Source organism: Petaurus breviceps, unplaced genomic scaffold, assembly GCF_028583685.1.
Source record: "Petaurus breviceps papuanus isolate PSGF00001 unplaced genomic scaffold, PetGlider_PUasm1.0 90865, whole genome shotgun sequence".
In the NCBI taxonomy this organism is placed as follows: Eukaryota; Metazoa; Chordata; class Mammalia; order Diprotodontia; family Petauridae; genus Petaurus; species Petaurus breviceps.
The window spans coordinates 13,745,309-13,770,573 of record NW_027187367.1 but is presented as its reverse complement, the minus strand read 5'-3'; the positions used below and the strand labels follow the sequence as shown (position 1 = coordinate 13,770,573).

Here is a 25,265-nt window from a genome sequence, read left to right as displayed (position 1 = left end):
GTTTGAATCCTAGCTCTGCCACTTAACCCCTATGTGGTCTAAGGAAAACCGCTTACCCTCAATGGGTCTCATCTCCTCATTGTAAAATTAGGGTAGACTAGAGTTTCTTTTCAGCTCTAAATTCAACATTTATCTTCCCTCTTAGCCACTTTTGTCCTGTCATTTCAAACATGAAGGCTATACTCCCTGGCAGAGAAAACAGGAAATTAGCGGCTCTGCTTGTTTACTGTGAGTCATCAAATTTTCCACTTCCATCCCTCTGTTGTCCCTGTTCTTGACTTTCTGAACTTCAAAACTATGCCTTTACTACTACTATTTCATCCCAGAGCTTCCATTCTGTAAAGGGGCCTAAACTAGACTGACTTTATTCCTATCTAGCCTCTGTTCCTGACTTTCTGAACTTCATAATTATGTCCTAGACCCCTTCATCTTGCTTGTCCCCCAACAGCTCATGTATCCTTCCCTTGAACATTTTCAAATCTGCCCTCCTGAAACTTGTGGTACATGTACGGCTATAGTTTTCATTTCCACCATCATAAACTGTACATGCAAACTAATATACCTAAAACACTAACAATCTGAAATGTAAAATAATCCAAAGATGAGATCTTTTGTAATGCCTACGCCTACTTTATTTTTCAAAGTGTGTAATGGTTATACATCTGTATGCAACTTTAGGGTAACCATTACTGGCAGTGACATTCCTTGGCAACATTCAAAAAAAGATTAAGAATACCCTAGTACTATCAATTGGGGAATGGCTAAACAAGTTGTGGTATATGAATGTAATGGAATACTATTGTGCTATAAGAAATGAGGAGCTGACAAACTTCATAATAACTTGGAAAGACTTAAATGAATTGATGCTGAGTGAGGGGAGCAGGACCAGGAGAACTTTGTACACAATTACAGATACCTTGTGTCTGTGATGACTAACTTCGATAGATTTGGCTCTTCTCAGCAATGCAAGGTTCTAAGACAGCTCCAAAAGACTCATGATGGAAAAGGCTATCCACATCCAGAGAAAGAATGACAGAGTCTGAATGCAGACTGAAGCAAACTATTTGTTCTCCCTTTTTTGTTTTGTTTCTTCTCTCTCATGGTTCATTCCATTGGTTATAATTCTTCTTTACAACTTGACTATTGTGAAAAAATGTTTAATGTGAAGGTATATGTAGAATCTATATTGGACTGCATGCTGTGGGGGGAATGGAGGCGAAAATTTGGAACTCAAAAACTTGTGGAACTGAATGTTGTAAACTAAAAATAAATAAATTTAAAAGAAAAAAAATACTCTGATGCTTTCTTCACATCTGAAGGTTACTACTTTAAAATAATTTATCCATTTAAAAGCATAAATAACCAACACTTGAACACTCAGAATATTCATAAACTCTTCTCTCTAAAATCAAACTATTAAAAGCTTCTTTTCAGATGCATATTTCCTCTGGGCCTTTCCTACAGATATCACCTACTACAAACGTTTAAAGAGGAAGATTTAGCAAAGGTGAATGACCAAAGATGAGTAGCATTGCATTTCAATTTTCACCAAGTACTTATGTGATTTTTGGAATCTTTTCCAAGGTACATTTGCAGTTTTCAATTCAGTGGTAAATGCTATTGGCATAGTCCTAGCGTTAAGTTTTCTCTACATTTTAATACATCAAAATGGGCTAGATCAATCCTTCTAATCACCTAAAGTGACTAAATGCCAAACATTTCCCGAAGTCTTTCTTTCTTTTTTTTTTTTTAAGCAATCGTGGTTAAGTAACTTGCTCAAAGTTACACAGCCAGTTATTTCTGGGTGCGGTGCTGAGTGTCTGAGCCCGGGATTCGATCTCCAGGTCATCCCAACACTGGAGCTAGTAGTCTTACTTGCTGTGCTACCTGGCTGCCCCCAAAGTCTTTCTAAAAAGAAAAAAATCCACTATTATATGTATTATTTGTTTCTAATGAGTCTAATAATCCACCCTTCCCATTCTTCTTCTCCAAACACTTACATTTATTATCTCTATAGTTGGGAGCAGTGCCTTTGTCTGTGTATTTACCTTGTCTTTTTTTATCAGTATAAACTTTGGTACATTACTGTGTTACCTCTTGCAGGGTTATGTCTTTGACTGACATCTATAAAGCCTGAGCTGGCTCTGTGCATTCTACACAGGCAACAATTTCTGAAGCCATGATTTAGAACCACAATAGCAGGTTTCCAAGTATCAGATGCATAACATTACAATAAGTTTATGTCTTTTAATTGGCTATAATTGTAAAATATTTTTGAAGGCCTCTCCAGAGAACAGTATCTTGGAAATGGATACAGGTATATGAGGTATGAATACTGGCCCACCTGCTGGCAGTAAAGGCAATGGAACTGTCTCTTCAGATAGATGTCTGAGTGAGGAAAATGGATAACACAACTCATCTTAGAAACAAGCTACAAGATGAGGCAGTAAAAACCCATCACCATACATCACCCTATCATGGCACAGTGTCGTCCTCCAGCCTCTATTAGCCCTCGCTGCATCAGCGCAAGTCCCAGACACTTTATCCTGTTTATAATTGCTGATGAGCAGTAATAAGGCCTCCATGCCTCAGCTCCCGTCCGTTCCACTTCAGCACCCACCTATTAGGTAATAACTTTTATTTACAGCCTTGCTTGATGCGCTGTTCTATTAGTATAGCCGAGAACTGAGTAGGAGAAAAAAAAATCTCTTTAATGGGCAGTATCATCACAAGGCTTGGATGATTTATAATGCAGCGTTGGGGCTGTTCTATCACCACATTCTTCCTGCAGCTTTGGGAAGGTTGTGTTTCTATCACACTGCCCTCCAACAGGAAGACGACAAAAGAAAGGCCAACTAAAGTAACCACACGCAAAAATCTCTCCCAAACCCAAAAAATTCAAAAACAAAAGAACAAAATAAAACAAAACAAAAAAATCCAAAACCCTCTCAGAAATGTCATAGAAAAGTTTTAAAATTCCCCTGATAATCTTTTTAACAGTGTTAACTCAAATATTTTGTCTCGAAAGAGCAACAGACTATCTAATTAATGATAGAGCATGACTTTTCCTTCTTATTATGATAAAAATAAATGGCTATAAAAGCAGATTTTAGTTGTAGTTGCATCAAAGAACCAAGTAAACTGTATTCTCACAAAGCATACCACTTCAGCAACCTAATACCAAAGCCTCCCTTCTTCTACTCCCATAGCCACAAACCTCTTTTTGCCTTTATCCTATAGTTCTTTAAATACCAAAATTCTCTTCATAAGACCTATATTCCAGCTTTATATACACTTAAATATTAAACTTTTCCATAAAAGGAGGAGAATCTGGCTCACAGGAGCAAATTTACATTGGCATCTGAACACATGAAGGTCTGTTAATGTTATGGATCTCCAGACTAAGAGGAAGATCAAAAACAGAAAATAAGGACGGCTCTCATTTTTATTCATTGGTATAACTAAAAATATCAAGTTCCCCCCCCCCCGACCTTTCTTGAAATCTCAACATTATAAGAAGAATTGTTAAACCCATTTACTTTATATATTAAGTATTTCTATCAAGTCATCTTCTTATAATGACTCAATCCCCCTAATTTTAATCTTTCAACAAAAAAGAAATTCAGGCAGGCAGATGGATTAAAAACAACAACTGAGAAAGTAAACTAATAGGAAGCAGATGTTGCCACCACTAGACTTTCTAACCAGTCACTCACTCACTACTCACACAAATGGCACATATAGGACATCATCACAATCTTACTGTGGGAATTGCTTATTTTTGTCAAACTAGTTCAGGGCATATTTTAGAATAGAGACATTCAGGCCCTACTGTTCTTTGCATTCTTGTCCAGCACACTTACTAAATTTAAAAACCTAAACATCCATACCTAAAAGAATCAGATCAAGTCTTTAGGACCCAGGCTAAAAAGTACAGAAGGTAAACCCCTTTTTAATACTTTTTTTCTTGCCTTGACAGATTTACTGTTTTGATCTTTCTTCGATGGTTACATTAAGTGCTAATAAAAATGAAAGGTTTATGTCTTTCCTAATATTCTCCTGATGGGAACTTGCATATTACATAAGTAGGTCAAATTTCTAATTTTCTGTCTCAAATGCTGATACTGCAGACCTGAGGGGAAAACTACACCTGGGAGAAGGAAAAGGGGAGGATATAAATGCATGCATCTTACACAGCTGAACTCACACCAAAAGTTCAACAAAGCACCGGAAAAAGTGGGAACCTTGAAGTTCCTTAGTCTACTGTCACTATCTTTCCATTCTAGGAATTATTGTGAGAGCTAAACTGTTACCACAAAAACTTACTCTATCAGAGAGAAGGCTGGTTACTGTAGGTATTTATAAAATTTTATAGGGACACCTTTGATTTAATACCCAAACCCTTCTAATTCAATGTAAAAGATCCTATATAAACCCCTTGGCAACAAACAGCACAGCAATGCAATATTTCCCTCTAACTGGCTCCTGAACACTGATCTGGAAAGCATCTAGCAAGCACGTCAATCTTCTCAACTCCCAGGTGAAGGGGATTTCTTCATTCATCTTTGTGAGTCCAACAGGGTCCCACTGGCACACTGCTGAAGAATGGCATGAAGAAAGGCTTAGGAAACAATCAATAATACAGAACCATCCTGGTTCCCGTCAGTGTCTGTCACACTAAGAGGAAACCAGGCAACATAAAAAGAAAAAGCACACATTTTGGTACAAAAATGTATCAGTTAATGGACATGAAGAATATTGAAAACAGTGTCTGGTGACGGATTCCAAATAAGAACAAGAAGATAACTTCTAGAACAATAAAAACTGTCTTGGTGTCCAGTTGTCTTAACCTCCAGCCATACTGCAACTCTCTAATGGCACTATAGATGGTGATTTAATTTGTGACTTGGATATTTATGATCACATTTTAATATCTACACAGCACTTATAATATGAAGCTTAATTAAAATATGACAACAGTAACTATATACAGGAATATAAAAATGAACATGAAAAACATATAGTGAAACTGAATTCTGTCAAGTCGAAGTCAAGTCTGCAAACAACTTTTTCCTCTGATCATTTTAGTTCTGTCTTGAAATAAAGTCTTTAAGTGTTTCAAAAAGGACTATAAAATATAATGGCAAAACAAAGCTCTGTATTACGGGATAAGAGTGGTAGACTAGGGAGCAATTTCTCTCCTTGGTACACACCAAAGGTCACTCCCTCTATTTACTCAGCCCTGTGTACTTTGCAGGATGCAGTGAATGCCTCCATTTGTATGAGAACATAGCAAACACTAGTACAGACAGCCATAGAAATGAATGAGATTCTCTGTCCCATTTTTTAAGGGCATTGCTAGAGAGAATGTATCCAAGCTAGATAAGACAAGATACTTTTTCTCTGACCTTCAAATCCTCAACGTAAGTTAAATAAACATAGATCTCATCAACAACAAACTAATAAATGAGGGGTTTCTATCCTACATAGATTGCCTTAAATAATAATACCTTGACTAAGGTACAACATGGAAATAAAGGAGTTCAAAGAAAGAAACCATGGTAAGGTCAGCATTCTCTTTCCTTTACTGAATATTTGGAAGTCAATAAAAATCTGTAAGAATTAACAGAGTTGTGCAAAACATTGTGAGCACTTTCTAAAAAATGTGATCTTTCTCCAGTAATTTCAAGTTGTGATAGTCTTTGACTCTCATATTCTTAAAAAAAGAAAAGTTAGTTTTTGATTTGGTAATACTTTGACTCCTTCCTGACTAAATATATGTAGGGGCTTTGAAAATTATTTTAAAAAGCAAATTACTCCCTCTGTGTTGGCAATCTGAAGTTGCAGCTGATTTTTGTAACTTTTATCTACTAAGCCTCACACTTGTTCTAAAATTGTTCAAATGAGCTCCCCCTACCAATCCTAATCACAAGTGCATGGAAGTATTACAAGTATTGATACCACTATGATTACTATCTGACCAAAGAAGTCACCTGAGATGAAAAAGACAAATTTACATGCTGAATTATTTGGTATCCCACTCTCTCAGCACAAAAATGTCATATTGATACTTTTAGTTTATTGCTGTCTCTCCATATTATTGCCCCCAGAAACCCCACCATTTGGCATTCCTCAAGAGAGTCAAAGACAGAAACAAAGGTCCAATACATAATACATACCAAAACATTCATGGTAGCACTCTATGTGGTGACAGAGAACTGGAAACAAAGTAGATGTCTATTAATTGGGGAATGGACCAAAATACTATGGTATATAATGTAATAGAATTTACTTTGAAATCAGATGTGATGAATAAGAGGAATTCACAGAAATGATGGAAAACAAAATAGGCAAAACCAAGAGAATATATACAATGACTACAACATAAAATAAAAGATCAATGAAAGGAACTCTTAGGAACTGAAAAACAAAACAAAATAGTGAAGGTCCCCAAGAACAGATAAAGTATTTCCACCACGTCCAACACAGTGCAGAGAAGCAGGGTACTACTACTATATACATAGTCAGATATAGTCACCATAAGGAATGTTCAATATAAAGGGCAAAGGTTTGAAATGACTATGATATAATGACAAATAGTATCAAAATTTTAAACAATTAAATAGTTTTGTGGGAAGAAAATCTCATGATTGCTCAAAACAAAAGGGTCTCATTTCATACTCAAAAGTCTACTAAGCCCCTATAATACATGAATCACCATAATAAAAAAAGTTGAAGATTAAGTAGAAAGCAACTTAATTCACCAAGTGTCAGAAACCATTAAATAAATACAATGAGGAAATACATAGAAAATGTTAAGAAAAGTTTTTGTCAATAAATTTTTTTTTTAAAAAGGAAAATGCTTAGAAATGCCCCTTAGAAACCGTTGAGTGTTTGCAAAGACTCAGTCTATCCACTTCTGTAACAAGACTCAAAAGGAGAAGACAATCTACAGGCTTCAAAGCAAATAATTAAATTCATCAACTTAAATGCAAGAGTTCTGTCTCCAACGATTATAATAATCATTATCTGAGACTGGGGTTATCGTCTTAGCATTACACCTGTCTAACTAGGCTAGAAAAGAAAGGAAGGTCAAAAATGATAACTTTCTAAAAATTCCAAGTAAAAAGTTGCAATCCTCCTTCAAAGTCTTTCGTAGCTGACCTAAACACCACTATAATTCCTATCCAAGGCAAGAATTTTCAAGCAGATGGACAACTATCTTAAGCTAAATGAAGACTGGGGAAAACTGTCACTGTTCAAACCTGTTCCTCTTTAATTTTCAAAGACTTATAAAGGCCAAGTGCAATATAGTGGAGGAAACAATTACTCACTAAATTAATGAAAGTGGTTATTTTCTCTCATTTTTCCCTTTAACTGTAGACACAAGTCATTGTGGTTCCCTACCATTAAATAAGCAACTACTGTACACATATCTCTATGCAAATTCAACAAGCACTTCTTATATATTAGATTATGGGGGAAGAAATGGGAGGAGAAGGGCCACAAAGATAAAAACGAAACAGACATTGTCCCCAAAATCTAAATATTCCTCCTTCTGGCAAACAACATGGTCATTAAGTAAATATAAAAGAAATATCAAATATAAACAAAGCAATCTTAGGTAAAGGAAGGGCACAGAGCCTGGGGAGAGGCCCTATGTACAAAATGACACTTGAGGTAAGTCTGGAAAGGTGCTACAGCTTTCAAGAAGTGGAAATGAGGAAGAAGAGTGTTCTAGGTTCGGATGACACCTACAAATGCATGGAAGCAAGAGTATCATGTATGAAATAGCAAGTAGACCAGTTTAGCTGCAACATAAAGCATGTGAAGGGGAAGATGTAGAATTATTCTAAAAAGGCAGATCTGAAGTCATACTGAAGGGTTTTGAATGTAACAGAGAGGTTAGTATTTTGCTCTATCAGCAACAGGGAGCCATTAAAGTTTCTTCAGCTAAGTGATGTGGTTAGATCTGTGTTTTAGGTATATTAGTTTGGCATGTAGAATGGATTGGAGAAGATAAAGCCTGATGACAGAACACCAATTAGAAGACTATTCCAACAGTGAGACAAGAAAAAGGGGGGGGTGGCCATGTGAATTAAAAAAAAAATGGTTTGGATGTGAGAGATGTTGTGGAGGCAGAGTTGAGAAACTTTGGCAGCTGAATGGATGCAGGGGTAGCAGTGGAGTTTGAGGGGGTAAGAAAGGGTTGAGGAAGACCCCGAGGTTGCAAACCTGGATGTTTGGCAGGATAAAGTGGTGCCCTCACCAAAAACAGTGACATTAGAAAGAAAGAAAAGTTTTAGCAGAGATAGTAAGTTCTGTGGTGATGTGGAGACTGGAGCTCAGCAGAGAAATTAAAGCTTGGATATGTAGATTTGGGACTCATTTGTATAGACATGAGAATTGACCCTATGGGAATTGACAGGATCATTAAACCAGAAGAGAGCCCAGGACAGTGTAAGGTGATACCCATGGATAGGGGTGGGGCACAGATGATAGATAATCTAGCAAAGAAGTATGATATAAATAAGCTCATATAGGTAAGAAAACAACCAGCAATAGCTGTGTTAAAAAAAAAACCCAGAGAGGACAGGGTATCCAGGGCAGAAAGTGGTCAACATTGCTGGAAGCTCAAGAAGGATGAAGACTGAGAAAAGATTACATTTTGCAGTTAAGAGATTACAGGAAACCTTAAGAGAGCAGTTTCGGTAAGTCAATGAGATTGGAAGCCAGATCACAAGGAGATGAAAACAAGGAGTCAGAGAAATGGAGATACTGAGAACAGACAATGTTTTCTAGGTGTTTGGCTATGAAAAGAGAAGGGATTTTATGACAACAGTGTTATGGAATGGCTAAGGCAAGCGGATTTTATTTTTAAAAGAATGGGAATAATTTGGGTATGTTTATATGCAGCAGAGAAGCCTACAGATAAGGTAAGATCTGAAATAAAAGAAAGAGGGAATAATCAAGGCAGCACATTCCAAGAGGAAATGGAAAGGGATGAGACTGAGAACACAAGGTTAGTCTCAGGTTTTGAGGTGTGGTATGGAGGAAAACAAAAGTTTAATGACCTCGATTTTCTCAGTAAAGCAGGAATCAAGATTCTTTGTTGAGGAAGAGGGAAGAGATGGCCTTGGTTGTCTAATGAGATGAAGAATCAAGTTCAGAATAGATATTGTAGATAATGTTGTAGGAAAATCATAAGAGAAGAATACAATGATGGCTATGTAGCACAGATCCAGAGGAGATTAGATAAAAAATTTGTGAACCTACTCAGCACAGTTCCATGAAGTTGACCAGAAAGATTCAGTAGCAATAAAGGAAGACAATATAGATGACTTGGGGCTGGGGTTTGAGAGAAAGAAGGTTCTGGTCAGAGATAGGAAATTCAAAGTTCCAGCAGAACCATGACAAGTGACAATCAGACCAGGTTATGATCAAACTCCTGTGTGGCTGATATAAAACAAAAAAGGAGTTCACAAGAGTTTAGGAGGCTGATGAGCAAGGGGACCAGGTGGTTCAAGGGGACACTGCCATATGTGTTGATCTCAGCAAGCAGGCGAGTAGGGGATAGGGTAGAAATGAAAAGTGTGAACCAGACAGTATATCCTTGAGAATTACCCCACAAAAGTGAAGGTCAGCAGAAGATTGCAATAAGGAACGGAGATGTTGCAGGGGGTGGCCACAAAGAGTGCTCCTCTTCTTCCTCTTGATCCACTAATTCAAGAAGCCTAAAGGAGGAGTCAGTCCTGGAGAAGGTGGCCAGAGATACCACCCTGTAGAGGAGCCAGGATTTCTACTGCCAGAATATGGTGAAAGTATTAAGAGGTCTAGGGATAAAAGGAAGTTTGTAACAACAAAATAAGAATTTCTAAAGGCAAGATGGAATGGGGCAAAAGAAAACCTGAACTGTAGGGTGACTAGGATGACTAGGAAATCAAGTATGAGGACAGAGAAGAGAAGGGAAAGATTTCAGTCTCAGCAGCTCTTCATAGAGAAAAGGGGAACTGAAGCTAGAAATTTCCTCATCATGGAATGGCAAATTAACTAGTTGATGTTGGCACCTAATCCATAGGGTCCTCTGTTCACAGAACATGCAGTCAAAGGAGCAGAAAAATGGCTTCTGATACCATCCTCCTATTATGCAAGATTGGGTGGATATGTCTTTCTTTTCCTGTTTGTTGTGACCAAGACACAATTTGTCTTTTTCCAGGGCACTGTGCATCCCTGCCCCTCTCTAGAAAGTATAGAACTAGAACAGAATAGTACTGTCGCTGATCTCATATACAACTCCATAAAACTGACCAGCTGTGAGGGAAATTAAGCTGACCTTAACCAAAAATAAACTACTAAATTCCTTATAAGGAGTATTGCAGAGGGTATTTTGAAATAAAACTAAGACAGGTGACTGCTCTAAAATTCTGAGGTAGACAAAGTGGTGTTTCTAAATCAAACACCTACTTCCCCCCACAAAAAAATCTTTCATGTAATTGATTTTTTTTTTTAAGTTAGCATGGCTCTTGCAATTTCTGATAGAGAGCTTTAAAGAAAAGATTTTGACAACTATGAAAAATACCTTGACTGTGACCTTTGGAAGAACAATGTAATTATTTTGACTCTTTCAAATACAATCTGTGAGATATTTTAAATAGCAGGCAGGCTTATTAGAAATGGGAAACACTGTTTAAAATAAATTAAGCTATAGAGGAAGAGAGCATTAGGCATTATTTCCACTCTTTGGAAAGCTACAGGATTCATGACTTCATGTTTAATAAAAATGCCACAAATGCACAAGGATGTTTCCAAGTTTCTGAGAGTGGGAAAAGAATAAGAAATCACAAAATGGTATGAGAATGAGTGATTGAAAAGAACTATTATACTACAACAGTCAGGTCAAAATACTTATTAAATGCACCACAATCTCCCTCACTCTTTGGCACCCATTCTTTATATAAAAGATCTTCATGAGGTTTTCTCTCTGCTGAGAAAAATTAGCAACACATTAAATACCAGGCAAGGATCAGTGTTTTCCTCTAAGCTTCATGCCTGTGCAACATTCTTTACATAGAGGCCACCTGAGAGGAAACCAAGAAGTGAATATATGCATGCATTCATCTCCATGAAGTCAAACTCTACTTCCTGTTCTGGGACCATCAGAAAATAAACACCATAGAGGGTTCAAACATACTTGCGGTTTAAACATCAGCTCTGATTCTTAATAAGAGCTAATATTTACATGATGCTTTAAGGTTTTCCAAGTACTCTACGTACATTATTATTACCTCTTCACCTTGTGAGGTCCGTGCTAAAAGCTGTCCCTCTTTTTACTGGACCTGTGATGATATTGGTGTTGGCAGTTCCTGGGAAGGAATTTCATCTACCAACGCAGATGAAAATATTCTTTGCAATTTATAGTCAGAGAAAATTGCTTGGAGCGTAGAATGGCTGAGAGATTTCTCTGCTCCTACGACTCCATGTCCACACAGGTTAAGTGTCAGAGGCAGGATTTAAACTCAGGCCTCCTTATTCCAAATTCAGCACTCTGTCAACTACTCCAAGGTGCCTTTCAGGACAACAGTCTGATCTCAGGCAAGTCACTTAAACCTACTCCAGGGCCTCAATTTCCTCATTTAAAAGAGAGGAGGGGCGGCTAGGTGGTGCAGTGAATAGAGCACCAGCCCTGAAGTCAGGAGGACATGAGTTCAAATCCGGCCTCAGACACTTAACACTTATTAGCCATGTGACTTTGGGCAAGTTGCTTAACCCCAACCACTCCCCAAAAAGAAAAAAAATATGGAGATGATAATATCTGCATTATTTGCTCTATGGAGTTATGAAGAAAGCACTTTGGAGCTATACGGTATTTCATAAATGTGAGCTATTTATCAGGTAAACCAATCTGACCCCATGAACAACACTCTGATCTTTTTATTGCCACTTTCATGTCATTTCAAAAATCAAAGAAAAAAGAAAGACAAAATGTTGGCAAGTAAACCAAATGCAATTCAGTATCTAGGCAATGGAAAGAATTTAGAAATGAAGGAATGAGGTACGTACCTGTGCCACAGGATCTTTTGGTTGGCGTGATTAATGAGACATGAGCTATATCTGTGCATGGCCCACCTAGAAACAAAAAGGCAGTAATATCAGTCAAGTAGCAGTCTCTATAAGCCTGCATGTCTGGAAGCAGGGCAAATGCAATGGTGACATACCTGGGGATATGTAGGACCCGATTTTCCATATATTTAACATGCTAAGGGAGCTATGAAAATATGTTTGGTTTGGCTCTTAAGTACACAGCCCTATACTTGTTCCATACAATACCATACTCATTAGTCAGAATTCAGTATCGTTGGTCAATAAGCACCTAATACACACCCAAGCACTGTGCTGTGTTCCCCAATGCTTAAAAAGAAAAGCAAAAGGGAGAGTCCTTGCTCTCAAGCAGCTCACGGCATAAATGGAGAGAAAAAATGCAAATGACTATGTATAATCCAAACTATATACAGGATACACAGAAGATAAGAAAGAGAAGGAGGGAACTAATATTAAGGGGGATCAAAAAAGTCTGGTTGAAGGAAGGATTTTAGCCAGGACTTGAAAGAAGCCAAGGAAGAAGAGATGAGGAGGGAGAGAATTCCAGGCATGGAGGACAGCCAGTGAAAATGAAGAGTCTGATGATGGAGTGATTTAGATGAGTAACAAGCAAGGAGACCAGTATCAGTACATGGCAGAATATGTGGGGGAGTGTTAGAGGAGAAAGTGTAACTTAAAGACTGGAAAGGTAGGAAGGGACCAGGTTATGAAGGGCTTTGAACACCAAATAGGATTTTATATTTGATCCTGGGGATAACAGGGAATCATTGGAGTTTACTGACTGGGAGCTGTAGTGGGGTATGACATGGTCAAATTGGTGCTTCAGAAAGATCAATTTGATAGCTGACTAGAGGATAAACTGGAATGGTTAGTCTTGAGGCAGAGAGACCAACCAGTTATTTCAATAGACTAGGCATGAGGTGAAGAGGGCCTGCACTATGGTGTTGGCAGTGTCAGAGGAAAGGTGTTATAAAGTTAAAATTGACAAGACTTAGCAACAGACTAGATGTGTGAGAGAGCAAGGAACTGAGGATGACACCTAGGCTGAAAGCCTAGATGACTAGAAAGATGGTGGTAACCTAGACAGTAATACAGAAATTTGAAAGAGAGGAGGGTTTGGGGGAAAAGATAAGATAATGAACTCAGTTTTAGACATGTTGAGTTTTTTTTTAATCTATAGTAAGGCAAAAAATTAAAAATCTTGAATGGAAACGTTCAAGTCTAGAAAAGAATGGGCATATCTGAGGGCAGTAAGTTTACTCCCAGAACAATGAGCAAAGGTGCCATTTCTTAGGCCTGAGAGAGGGAAGGGGTGCAGATCAATCATTTTAATGATGTAAGGAACATTCTGTTTTGGAGTCTTCACTGATGGAGATACAAAATTTAGTCTCAAAGAGGTGCCTCAGGGACTTAGAGTTTAAATGACCTGTCCACAGTCACATGGCTGATTATGTCTCAGAGGCAGGACTTAAACCGAGGTCTTCTACAAGACCAGTTCTCAATTCTATATGCCATTCTCCTTCTCATCAAACAATTATGAATGATCAGGCTTAGTTTAAAAGAGAAATTCTCTAAAGAATGGCAAACTAGTTGAGTACTGTCTTAATGGTACAAAAAGAGAACTACATTGACTGGTGAAGAATATTTTATTTAACTGCAATAAGTATAATGTTAGGTCAATGGGAAATTTCATATTCAAAGAAAGAGATAATTTTTAGAACTGAAAATGCTGTTAGAGGTCAATTAGAAAAACTTATTCATTCATTTTACAGATGAAGAAAGTGAAGACCAGAGTGATGAAGTCACTAGTCTAAGATTTACAAACCAAAAATTAACCGGATTCATTTTTCAGTAGATGCTTTCATGATATTAAGATATTGTACTATTAATTTCCCAATAAAACACTGGAAAAGACCTAAATGTGGCAATAACTGCTCCACAGTTACAATTTTAGACAAGATTCTAAGCCTCCATTTCTTCACCTGTCAACAAACATATGAGTAGTATGAGTGAGATAATTTCCAGCTCAAAAATTTTCTGATTTTGAGGTTCAAGTTTTTGGACACTCCAGCATGCCTCTTTACAAAATATACTTCTAAACAAATAGGGTCAGAATCAGTGAGCAAGGCTAGAGAAGAATTGATTCAATTTTGTAAATCTGAAATAGCTAGCCCAACCAAACAAAACCAAGCAATTATTAAGTGCCGGTGTACTAGGCACTATGCCAGGAAATGGAGATACAAAGAAAAAAATAGAACAGTCCCTGCCATCAAGGTACATACTACAGAGGTCACTTCCCTCTTATGCACATTAGCCTTCTGTTCACTAAGACACAGTCAACTTTTAACTATACAATTTCTGGACTCCAGGTTAGGTGGGGGAAAGAAAGACACTTAGCTGCTATAAATCATGTCTTCTCCTTGCTCCCCACTGAAGCATGGAAGAGAGGTCAAGAGTCTTAGAACTTATCATACCTTCATACTCTATCTCGCTAGGTCTTTAACAAGAAGCTCACAGTATGAATACTACAACAGCAACATCCTTCAGAGGATGCAGGATTCAGTAAAGGAGAAGGGAGGAAAAACAGTGGTGGAAAATTATCTAAGCCAGTTCACCTGGTGTTTACTAGGCTTCTATTATTTGCCTAGCATGGTTCTAAATACTGCAAGAATTTAAAAAAAATTTTTCCCTGCACTCAAGAAGTTTGTTGTGGAGATGAAACAGACCCATTAGAAAACAAAAGACATCATATATGGTGTCCCTGAAAGTCTTAGTACAGTTTTAAGCTATTAAAAAAATTAAGGCTTCAAACCTAAGACTTTTGGACACCCTGTATAATAATGTGCTAAACTGACTACATTCAGATGGCAAAACATAAACTTTCAAGGAAAAGGGTTACTAATGACCAGGCAGGCCATTGGCTGGAGTTATTACAGAAGTCTCTATGGGGGGAAAATATGATAATCTGATAAAGTGGTATGGTTCACCTGAACAGGAAAGAGCAGGGTAGACATATTAGGTGAAAATACTCCCACAGAATTCTTAGGAAAAGATTTCTGCTACATTTCCTCCTCTTCCTCCTCCTCTACCACCACCACCATCATCACGGCTAGCTTTTATAAAATATCTACTACCTGGCAAGAATTGTGCTAAATGATTTACATATTTTATCTCATTTGATCCTGAAAACAACCTTGGGATGTAGGTGCCATTATTACCCCCCCCCCCCTTTACAGTTTATGAAATGAAGCAAACAGAGGTTAAGTGGCTTCCTCAGGTCACCCAGCTAGTAAGTGACTGATGCTGCATCTAAACACAGGTCTTCTTCACTCTAGGTCCAGTGCTTTCTTGATTCACTGGGTCACCTAACTACTAGCTCACATAAATGCTCACACTGAAAATTTAACAATAAACTTTCTAGAATACTCTTGGATATAATCTGTGTTAAGAGCTCTCCAGGCTCATCAACAATTTTTTTTTTTTTTTGCTTTTTGGAGGGCAATTGGTTAACCAAGTGACTTGCCCAAGGTCACATGGCTAGTTTTGTGTGTGTGTGTGTGTGTGTGTGTGTGTGTGTGTGTGTGTGAGAGAGAGAAGTGAATGAGACCTGATTTGAACTCATGTCTTCCTGACTTCAGGGCCGGTGCTCTATTCACTGCACCACCTAGCTGCCCCTCCTCAACAGTTTTTAAGAGTGCAAAGGGATCCTGAGATAAAAAAATTTTGACATTTGCTGTTACGGAATAATAGAGATGGGGGTGGCTGGACATGAGTTCAAAGCTGGCCTCAAACACTGAACACAAAACTAGCTGTGTGACCTTGGGCAAGTCACTTAACCCCGATTGCCCTACCTTCCCCTCTCCCAAAAGCAAAAATAAATAAATAAATGAATAAATAAATAAATGAGATGGGATCCTCCTGTCTATTCCATTATTTTTACAGATAATGAAATACTAAAGGCACCAATGAGAAATTATAATATAGTTATTGTGAAATTCCTATAACTTATGAAAGGGACAAGGAAATGAAAAGAATGAAAAAATTTCATTCTCTTGGTGCTTTCCCTTACCATCAAGGGCAATCACTCCAAAATACTAGTTTCTAGGTTTCTCTATAAGCATTCTTTCCTAGGAGGCTGGTAATGGGAAGGCTAGAGAAGAATGAGTGGAGTACATGTTTGGGTCCTTTTAATTACTCCACTCTGTTATGTAAACTGATGGAGCTAAAGCTCAGAAAGAGCTCTGTGGAGTCTGGCTGCTGTAAACGTATATGACTTTCATCAGATCTGCCACTTTAAATCTTGCTCCCTACAAAGTGTATACACTCTTAACAATCTTTGAGTACCAGTATGAACATCCTTTTACTAGTCTGATAGTATGTTCTTTACCACCTCCCCCATCAGTATCTAGCCATTGTAATAAAATGCCCATGCAAAGCACAGGAATGAATAATCCCTTAAACTACCAGAATTTCATGTAGGTAGGAAAATAATGCATCCTGATAAAATTGCTTAAGCTCAAGGAAGCCAAAACAAAAACTGCTGAAAGAATTTGGCTAGGACAACTGAGTTAACCAGTACAAAGTACTACATTAACTGTTCATAATTATAAATGCTATAAATTCGTAACTATAAATGGTAATTATTAGAATCTTGGTTTAATTCTGGATGAGAGTATTTACCACTATTTTTCTCCCCCCCCCCCCCCCATAGACTGGATTTCTGTACGATGACACACAAATAACTTTGAGGCTACCCGGCATATCTCAAGATGCATAGTCATGAAAGAGTTCTCCAGAGATCTGGTTAAACTAACAACCCAATTCAATGTACACTAAAGTATACATAAAACCACAGCTGAGCCAAGACAAACTGATAGCAAGTATAACTGGCAGTAATAATGCACCCCAGCTTTGATAACTGGACGATATTACACACAGAAAGACTGGCATTAAGTCCAGTCTAGTTCACTCTTACTATGAAGTGCCCCATAATCCAAAATGGGAACAGGGTTCTCTAGTGAACAGGGACAGTGAATTTATTACTATGTTGTCATATAAGATTTCCCTTCCCCCAAATCAACCTAGATGCTATAGAAAATTATGATTTTATCTGCCTTTAAACAATTAGCATAAAGTCAAGGTTATTAAAGAGAAAAAAATTAAGACAAGAGAAATCTGAAGGGATGCCTTTCAAACTATTCACAATAAGAAATATGAAAAGTGGTTATGTGGTTCTAGCAAAATGGCTTACTAAGTAGGAAATGATTAGTAAGAGGTTGAAGGCTAAGGGCCTGTATCATCACCAGAGGACATTTATTCAAAACTGAGACTCTGACACAGGTCCACCGGGATTTTCTCATCTCAGGAATTCTCTTGAACCACAACAGGACTTGAAAAAAAGGCCTATGAGATGTTTTGAAAGCAACTTCTCTGAAAACTCCATTTCCTCATTAGTGGGTTTTACCTAGTTTTGTAACCACTCTACATAGTAAGTCGCCCTGAATACTAATTTATAAGGAGATTAGGTATACTGGAGAGTCAGTTTGGTGTAAGTGGAAACAGTGCTGGACTTCACATAAGGACCTGGGCTCAAAATATGGCTCTTTCTTAGAAAAGGTACTTTATCTTACTTTCTCCATCTGTAAAATGAAGGGTCTGAAGTAGGCATCTTCTAAGGTTCCCTTTTCAGCTCTCCTATGCTTTTAGGGCCAGGGCTCTGAGTATAGGATGTGCTTTTTTAGAACATTGAATCATTTATATATGTGAGGCCATGATTTTAATCAGGGTGAGTGCTGTAGAAATTAGGCCCCAGATATCATTAGAGTCCATCGAGATTTTAACAATATTATCTCACTTAAATTTTTATTAAAAATCTCTGTCTTCACAATGATAAACCTCCTGGGAGATAAGAGAAAACTAAGGCAGGTAGTGACAGTAAGGTCAACTGTAGCAGAGTTAATTCTCAGCCAATCATAATGATAGATTCTTGCATTTTTTTTTCTGTCAAGCAGATGAAATACTTGGTAAGTTTTCCTGTTTCTGAACGTCCAGGAGATATTCAATAGAAAGCTACTATCTGGCAGAAGGTAAAAGTATTTTACTTTTGTGTGATAAGTCAAGTTTCAACTATTTAAACTTTGAAATTTGCATGCAAATAATGTATAGTGTATGAGCTTTATAATCAGTTAAGTTTGAATACCCTATGCACTCTCTTGTAGGGTTGCTTTTTGTTCTTGTATTAAAGTTGTCATGCATAATGCAGTGCCACTATAGATTCCATTTGCAATTTCACACAATAATTATGAAGCTGAATTCTTTTGTTGTGTTCCCCTAACAAGTATAGATCTTGTGCAACTGGATAGCATTTCACTGCACAAACAGTTCTAATTTCAATCCTAAAGAAGATAACAGCAGAGGTCAAATCAGCATATTCAGTGCATAGCAAACCTTAAAAAGGGAAGGTTAAATAAAAACATTCCATTAAATATCAACACTCACATCAAGTCAAAATAGGCAGATATTTAAAATTTTCATTCCTACCATCCTACAGATATACTGTCTGCATCAAGAACCACAGATATCCCTTTGCTAGCATAACCTAAAAGAAGTTTGTTGCTTAAAGAGGAAGTGCTCCAGATAGCAACAGTAATACTGTCCAGCAAGTGTTTTAGTCACACAAAAACTAAGAACTCATCCCACAGAGAAGGAGTATTGTCCTTTAACCTTGAAAATGCATACCCAAACCCTACTCAGACAATTTGTTAATGAAGCTGCCAAGTATGGTTATTTTTGGCCCTCACTGGCCCTCCTGGGCGGCTATAACACTGTGCACTAAAGACATCAATTAGGAACAATGGATTGTCAAGCAGTCAGTCAGCTAAAAATTGCCTGTAGCTCAATAATCAAACATTTTACTGCCGGTCTCCAGTAACTCTGTAAAACATTAATACACAAAAATAGCCATTCCTTTTGCAGATTTATTACACTTCAATATTCTTGTTTAATTAACATGACATTTACATAACACGGCCTAATTAATTTCCAACTAAAGGCACTGTGGACTAATTAGAAATGCATCATCCCCTTGTAAGTAGTCTGTCAATTCCACTTCAACATAATCTGTACTATGTTTACCTTTCTATCTCCAAATACCTTCAAAGACATTTTCTTAAAGGGAGATTTGGATAGCAGATTTTAAAGGTACAACTCTTCCCCAGCATTCAAAGATAAAGAATTATTTAATCAGGAAAGTTCTTGACAAAGTTTCTTGGAAAAAAAAAAATCTTTCTAGTACAGTTACTTACCATTCATTCTCATCTGATTCTGTTAAAGAGTTTAACACACCTTTTTGAAAATCTAGGAAACATCTAATCATTTCTTTATCAATGACATTTTCTTCAAAAATATTTAAGACACCAACCATTTTAGGATTTAACATTGATTGGATTATCAAGGAGCAAATAAATGTGAGCAAGGAAGAGATTGGGAGTAATTCAGGGAAAAATGCTCCTCCTACTTCCAATCACATCCCCAAACTGCAATTCAAGAACTGCTTTAATCAGAGAGTACACACCTAATCTGTCAATGTAATCGAGTTTGAAATGAATCATCGATTAAAAGTAGGAATACAAAAAGATATAATGAGGAGGAATTCAAGAATTCCACAGAGTTAAGTCTTTCTTTTCCATCAAATAAAAAACTCAGAATTAAACTATTTGCAAAAGTTATTATTTGAAATAGACTAGACAAACAAATACAATGTCAAGAATTTACTCAGGTAGAATTCTAATCCCAACTCACCCCATGATATCAGGAAGAAATGATCTGTGAGTCAGAATTTGCCCTGTGGTGACTACCTTGCACACAAGTGTGTTTCTCTTCAAAATGCTTTTATTTTATTCACCAAATACATTGCTAAGCAACTCCTCCCTCTCCCCTGTGTACCCCAGTAATTCTACTCTTCCCAGGGGAAGAAAATAAAGTTCCCTAGGTTTCTCCCTATTACCAAAGAAGTTATATAAGTAGTGGGTTGTAAAATGAAGCTGGCCATCTTTTCAATTTGTCCAGCATGGGAAGATTTGTTAAGGAATAAGTGTCTACGTGAGTCTCCTTTGGCTGTCACCACTCTAAGTAATTCACTCTGGAAGTCATTCTCCATAGATTAGTGAATAGTGGGAATGGAATGCTAATGATCCAGTCCATAACTTGTACAGCTAATACCTCAGAAGTCAAGAGCAGTTACCAGGATCATATTGTCATTTAGAAGTGAAATGATTCAATGACTACAATGTAAATTCAAAGAACAGAAAACCAAATGAAACTGAATAATATCTATTTATAACGACTAAGGCTGGCTCTGAAGAAGAGAAGAAAAAAAATCTCTGGATGGAGAATACTGCATAAAAAATCAGACTTGGTTGATTTATTGGTTAATTTTGCTGAACTATGCTTTTTCCTCTCATTCTTTGTTACACATGATAGCCTCTTAGTAGAGGAAGGGCAAGGAATATCTGGAAATGAAAACTAAAGATATAAAAAACTTTTTCTGAAGAAGTAGTATAGTGATTAATATAAATAGTTGGTCATGTTTCTGACATAGGTTAGGTAACTGTCATTGCAAATGGCAAAGATGGCCAGTGACACTTGCTAACTCTCTTGATGAAACTGTTTTTCCTTTCACTCAAGAAGTAGCCAAAGCGAATAATGGACAAACTTGGAAGTCATCCTTCCAAAACAGTGCAACCAAAATCTCTTATTTGTGGAAGGAAGAATGAAAACATCAACACTTGCTTCAATGAAAACCCAAGAGGTCTAAGGAATTATTTTTTCCCTTTTCATTTTAGACAGCATCATCAACTTCAAACTTTTGTGAATGTCTGAATGATTTTTCATTTGATGCTGCCCAAGTAAAACCTATCGCCATATTAAGATTCATTACTCAAGTTATTCTATACTAAGAGTAACTTTAATTACTAAATTATCTTAAGATTGTTAAAGTTATTGAGGGAGTTCCAAAGGATTTTCATATATAGAAACAGAACACATAAAATTAAAAACCCCCAAATATGATTAAGTCTTGCAAGGCTAAGTGAAACACAACGTGTGCTACCATCTAGTGGTTCAAAACTGAAAAAAAAATGTTTATTTTGGAGGGTCAGAATACAAACTGGTTAATTATATTTTCCAATAATCTTATCATTATAGTAAAGTATCTGGTTATCACTTCATTAATTTCCATAGCTGTTCTGTTAGATTTAGATATTTACTTTAGAGGAAACTAAGATTCCCATGTTTGGATTTTTCCAGAAACACAAAAATGGTTCTCACAGCAACATCAATAGAAGCCTATCAATGCTGAAGAAGTTTTTATCTTCTGACCCAATCAAAGGCAGAGTACACTCAGGCACTTCAATATCCTCAGAATTCCAGTCCATATCCGTTGCTGAGAAAGGACTGCAATGCCCTTCTTCTGAATGGGAAGGGGCTTTGTGCATGCCTTTCAAAGGAGACTTCAGAGAAATATAGAAAAGACTACCTTCTATTCAGACCCCAGATATCATTAGAAAGATTTTTTAAAATGAATTTTGAATGAAGTATTCCCTATATCTTCTACAAAACAGCTGTTGTACATCAGCTGAAAGCAATGAGAGATGTCACTACAAAAGCCTTGCTCTGGCACTAATCTTAGAAAATATCATATATTAGGTACTTAGGCACTTTATAGATTTTTTTACTTTTTACCTTGCTCCCCATCCCCCTCAAAAAAATAACTAACTGAAAATACACACTAAAGAGTAGAAAATAGATATCACTATTCCATCTAACTCAGAGCATTATCTTCATAATTAATAAAAATGAAGGGGGGGCCTTGTTGATGAAATCCATGCTCACAAATTCCAGGAACCATTCCATTCTATTCCCTTTTTGGTGCCATACACCATTGTTGTCAGGGGAAGGCATTTATACAATAATTAAAATAAGTCCATGTAAAGCAAAAGGAGTAATGCTTTAAAAACAAACAAACAAGATTCTGCGATGAGAGTCTAGTCTGTTTCTAGCCTGGCATTTCTGTCACATTAAAGTTTAGAATCTGTTTAAAACAGGCACAATGTGAATGTTTCACTATCTATGTAAAAGGTAAACAATAAGACAGCCCAAAATGAGAGGGGGGAAGGGCTGAAGTTACGTTAAGTATGATTGTTCACTGTGACCTTTACTTTCACAGCAAAACAAAGAGCATCTTTTAAAATCAGCACATAAAGAATATCTTCTTGGGGGGAATAAAGCTGAAGAAGTCTCAACTTATTTCAAATACTAAGCCTGCATAATAATTTATGGGTAATATCTTTCAAAGGAGATCTAGCAAAAACTTAAATAAGTAATTCTAAAATAAGTCTTCATGAAGTCATGTCATATATGTTTGCATACTCTTCAGGTCAACCTTGCATATCTGCAGCAAAAATGAACTAGTCTTTAGTTGTTCCAGAAGGAACCCAGATGGCAAAAGAACTGGGATTTGCTCAGCTGGCTGCTCCAGGCAGGCAGTCATGTGCAAGGGTAAGAAAGAGATGCCACTCTAAATTCAAGACTTCTGTCATTGGAAAATGAAGAACTGATTCAAGTCAAATACTTAATCTCAAAATTCTGTAGAGAAATGACTACATTCTTTAGCTGTCAGGACTACAGTACCAAACAGAGGACTGGGGACACAGGCTTGATGCTTGAGCAAGAGCAACTTGAGCAAAAAATGGAGAGAGATGCTCTTTATCAAAATCTCAAATAAAACACCAGAAGTCACTGAAACACAGAGTTATGAGAGACCACACAGGCAAGCTAGTCCGAGCTCCTACCTAAGTCACAATTCCATCTAAAAAATCTCAAACAAGTGGCCATCTGACCTTTTCTTGAAAACCTCCAATAAAAGGGGATTCACATTTCCACAAAAATAGCCTATTCTACTTCTGGAAAGCTGGAATTACTTTAACATAGTTTTAACATAGGCTGAGGTGAAATCTGCTTAACTCATCATTCCACATTCTCCTAGGCATCAAGTAAAACAAGTCTAATCCCTCTTCTACAGGAAAACCTTTCAAATACTTCAGAGCTGTCAGTTATCATGTCCTTTCCTAAGGCTTTTCTTCTCCTTGACACCTACCTATGTATTTTAGTCTGTTCTCACATGGCATGGTTTCTATTCCCCTCATCATCTTGATCAACCTCCTTTAAACATATTCTTGCTTATCAGTGTCCCTTCTAAAACACAACGTCCAAAACTGGCACCTAGATGAGGAACAATGGGGACAGAGCAGAATGATACTATAAACACCTTTGCACTGGCTGTGTGTGTGTGTGTGTGTGTGTGTGTGTGTGTGTGTGTACACTGCAGTGTAAGATCATTAAAGTTAAGAACCCTACAAATCTTAGCTGCCATTCCACAATGCTGTGGGAACTTGCAGGTCTTTTTCATGTGAACTGACTACAGTATCCCCCTACTCTCTCATCTCATACTTGTACATTTTATATTTTTAACCCAAGTGCAAGCCTTTATGGATATTACTAGTAAATTTAATCCTAATAGCTTCACCCTATTGTTTCAGGCTACAGAAATGATTTTGGATTCAAATTCCATCATCCACAAATCTAATAAACATGATTCTATAACTGAACTCATATTATTGATGAAAATGTTGAGGAGAACAAGGTAGAGAGCAATCTACCAGAGATGGGTTGATAGCGTGGAAAGACATCTGTGGTGGAATACTCTCCCCTGTTCTGTTAAGGAAGATCATTATTTTTATCAGTACAGGCATAGAAGATATGTAGATGATGGAACAGGAATCCAAAACTATCTGCTATCTTTGGGTCCCATTAGTCAACCAGTTTTGAATTCTCTTTAAGTGTACTATATGCTCTTTTCACAAAGATATGGGGAGAAACTTTGTAAAGTGCCCTCTAGATACATTATACATACATAACGTTACCACAGCAGTTCTAGTATACCTATCAGAAAAGAAAAAAAGATTAATCTGGCATGGCTTCTTCTTAATCTACTTAGCAAGCACCTTTTCAAAGTGATTACAAACCATATCCTTAATAATCTGTTTTGGAAGTGGTTCTCAAAGTTGTTCCTGTGAGGAAACAACTCCTAATCCAGTCCTAAGTATATGAGGAGATACCAAACAAGCACAAGATAGAGCCTCTGTCCACAAGGAGATTACAGTCTCATAGCAGAAACAAAATATATATAAGAAAATGTATAATTAAAAGTCAAAATTAGCGATTAGATCAAAGGAGATAATGCCTTTGCACAATGGCTGATACACAGGGGGCTTGTTTCTCCCTTCAAAATTAGTGGTACAGAAAAGCAGTATTCTAAGAATTTACAGAAATGAAAGGTCAGTATGGGCTTGATAAACCTGAGATGGGCAAATGAAGGTTAGAAACAGGAAGGCAGAGGAGTGGGGCCTATTCTAGTCATGGGAAAACAAAATGAGCAAAGGTTCAGAAGAAGTAGCTTATTCTAGGGATGATAAAAAGATTAGCCAGGTTCACTCAAGTTTTCATGTTGGGGTGTTTAAATACAGGGGACTCAGATATGTAGGCTGCTGCAGTGCCAAAGTGAGGTGTCTTAATATCCTCTTGGCAGTAGGAAGGTAGAGAATATTCTTAAGCAAGATAAAAAGTTTCACCTTACTGTTTTGGAACTAAATTTATTCTTCTTTCTAACTTGAGGGAAGACACATATGTGACAAAACAGAGAAGCAGTGTGGTATAACAGAATATTACATTTGCAATTAGAGAATCTGGATTTGAATTTCAACTCTACTGGTTACCACCACGGTAACCTTGGACAGTTATACTTTGTGTCTCTGGACCCCCAAAAAGAAGAGGGCTAGATGAAATGATCTCAAATGTGTCTTTTCAGTTCTAAATCCTGTTGTCCTAAGTGTTTTAAGTGGGAATGAGGGTATGAGAGATATATCTGTTCCTGCTATCCAAACCTCACAGGTTTAGGGCAAGTGAATATAGTGGTTGACATACTAAAGAACAAGATTTGTGTCTATAGATGTAATTTACTAAATGCCATTATTATTGCTCTCTGGCCTTGTGGGAACCTTCCCAGCACACAGGATCTTTTGGGAAACAACCATCCCACCTTATCCACA

General features: G+C 37.2%; 1 protein-coding gene across 4 annotated transcripts in view; it reads right to left on the bottom strand.

Moving 5' to 3' along the window:
- Positions 1-25,265, bottom strand: part of ZFAND3 (zinc finger AN1-type containing 3) — a 398,518-nt gene that overhangs the window by 86,731 nt on the left and 286,522 nt on the right. For all 4 annotated transcript variants that reach the window (XM_069073603.1, XM_069073600.1, XM_069073601.1 and 1 more), the window contains one exon: positions 12,061-12,126. In XM_069073603.1, the coding sequence (XP_068929704.1) occupies positions 12,061-12,126 (66 nt within the window). The remainder of the gene's footprint in view (positions 1-12,060; positions 12,127-25,265) is intronic.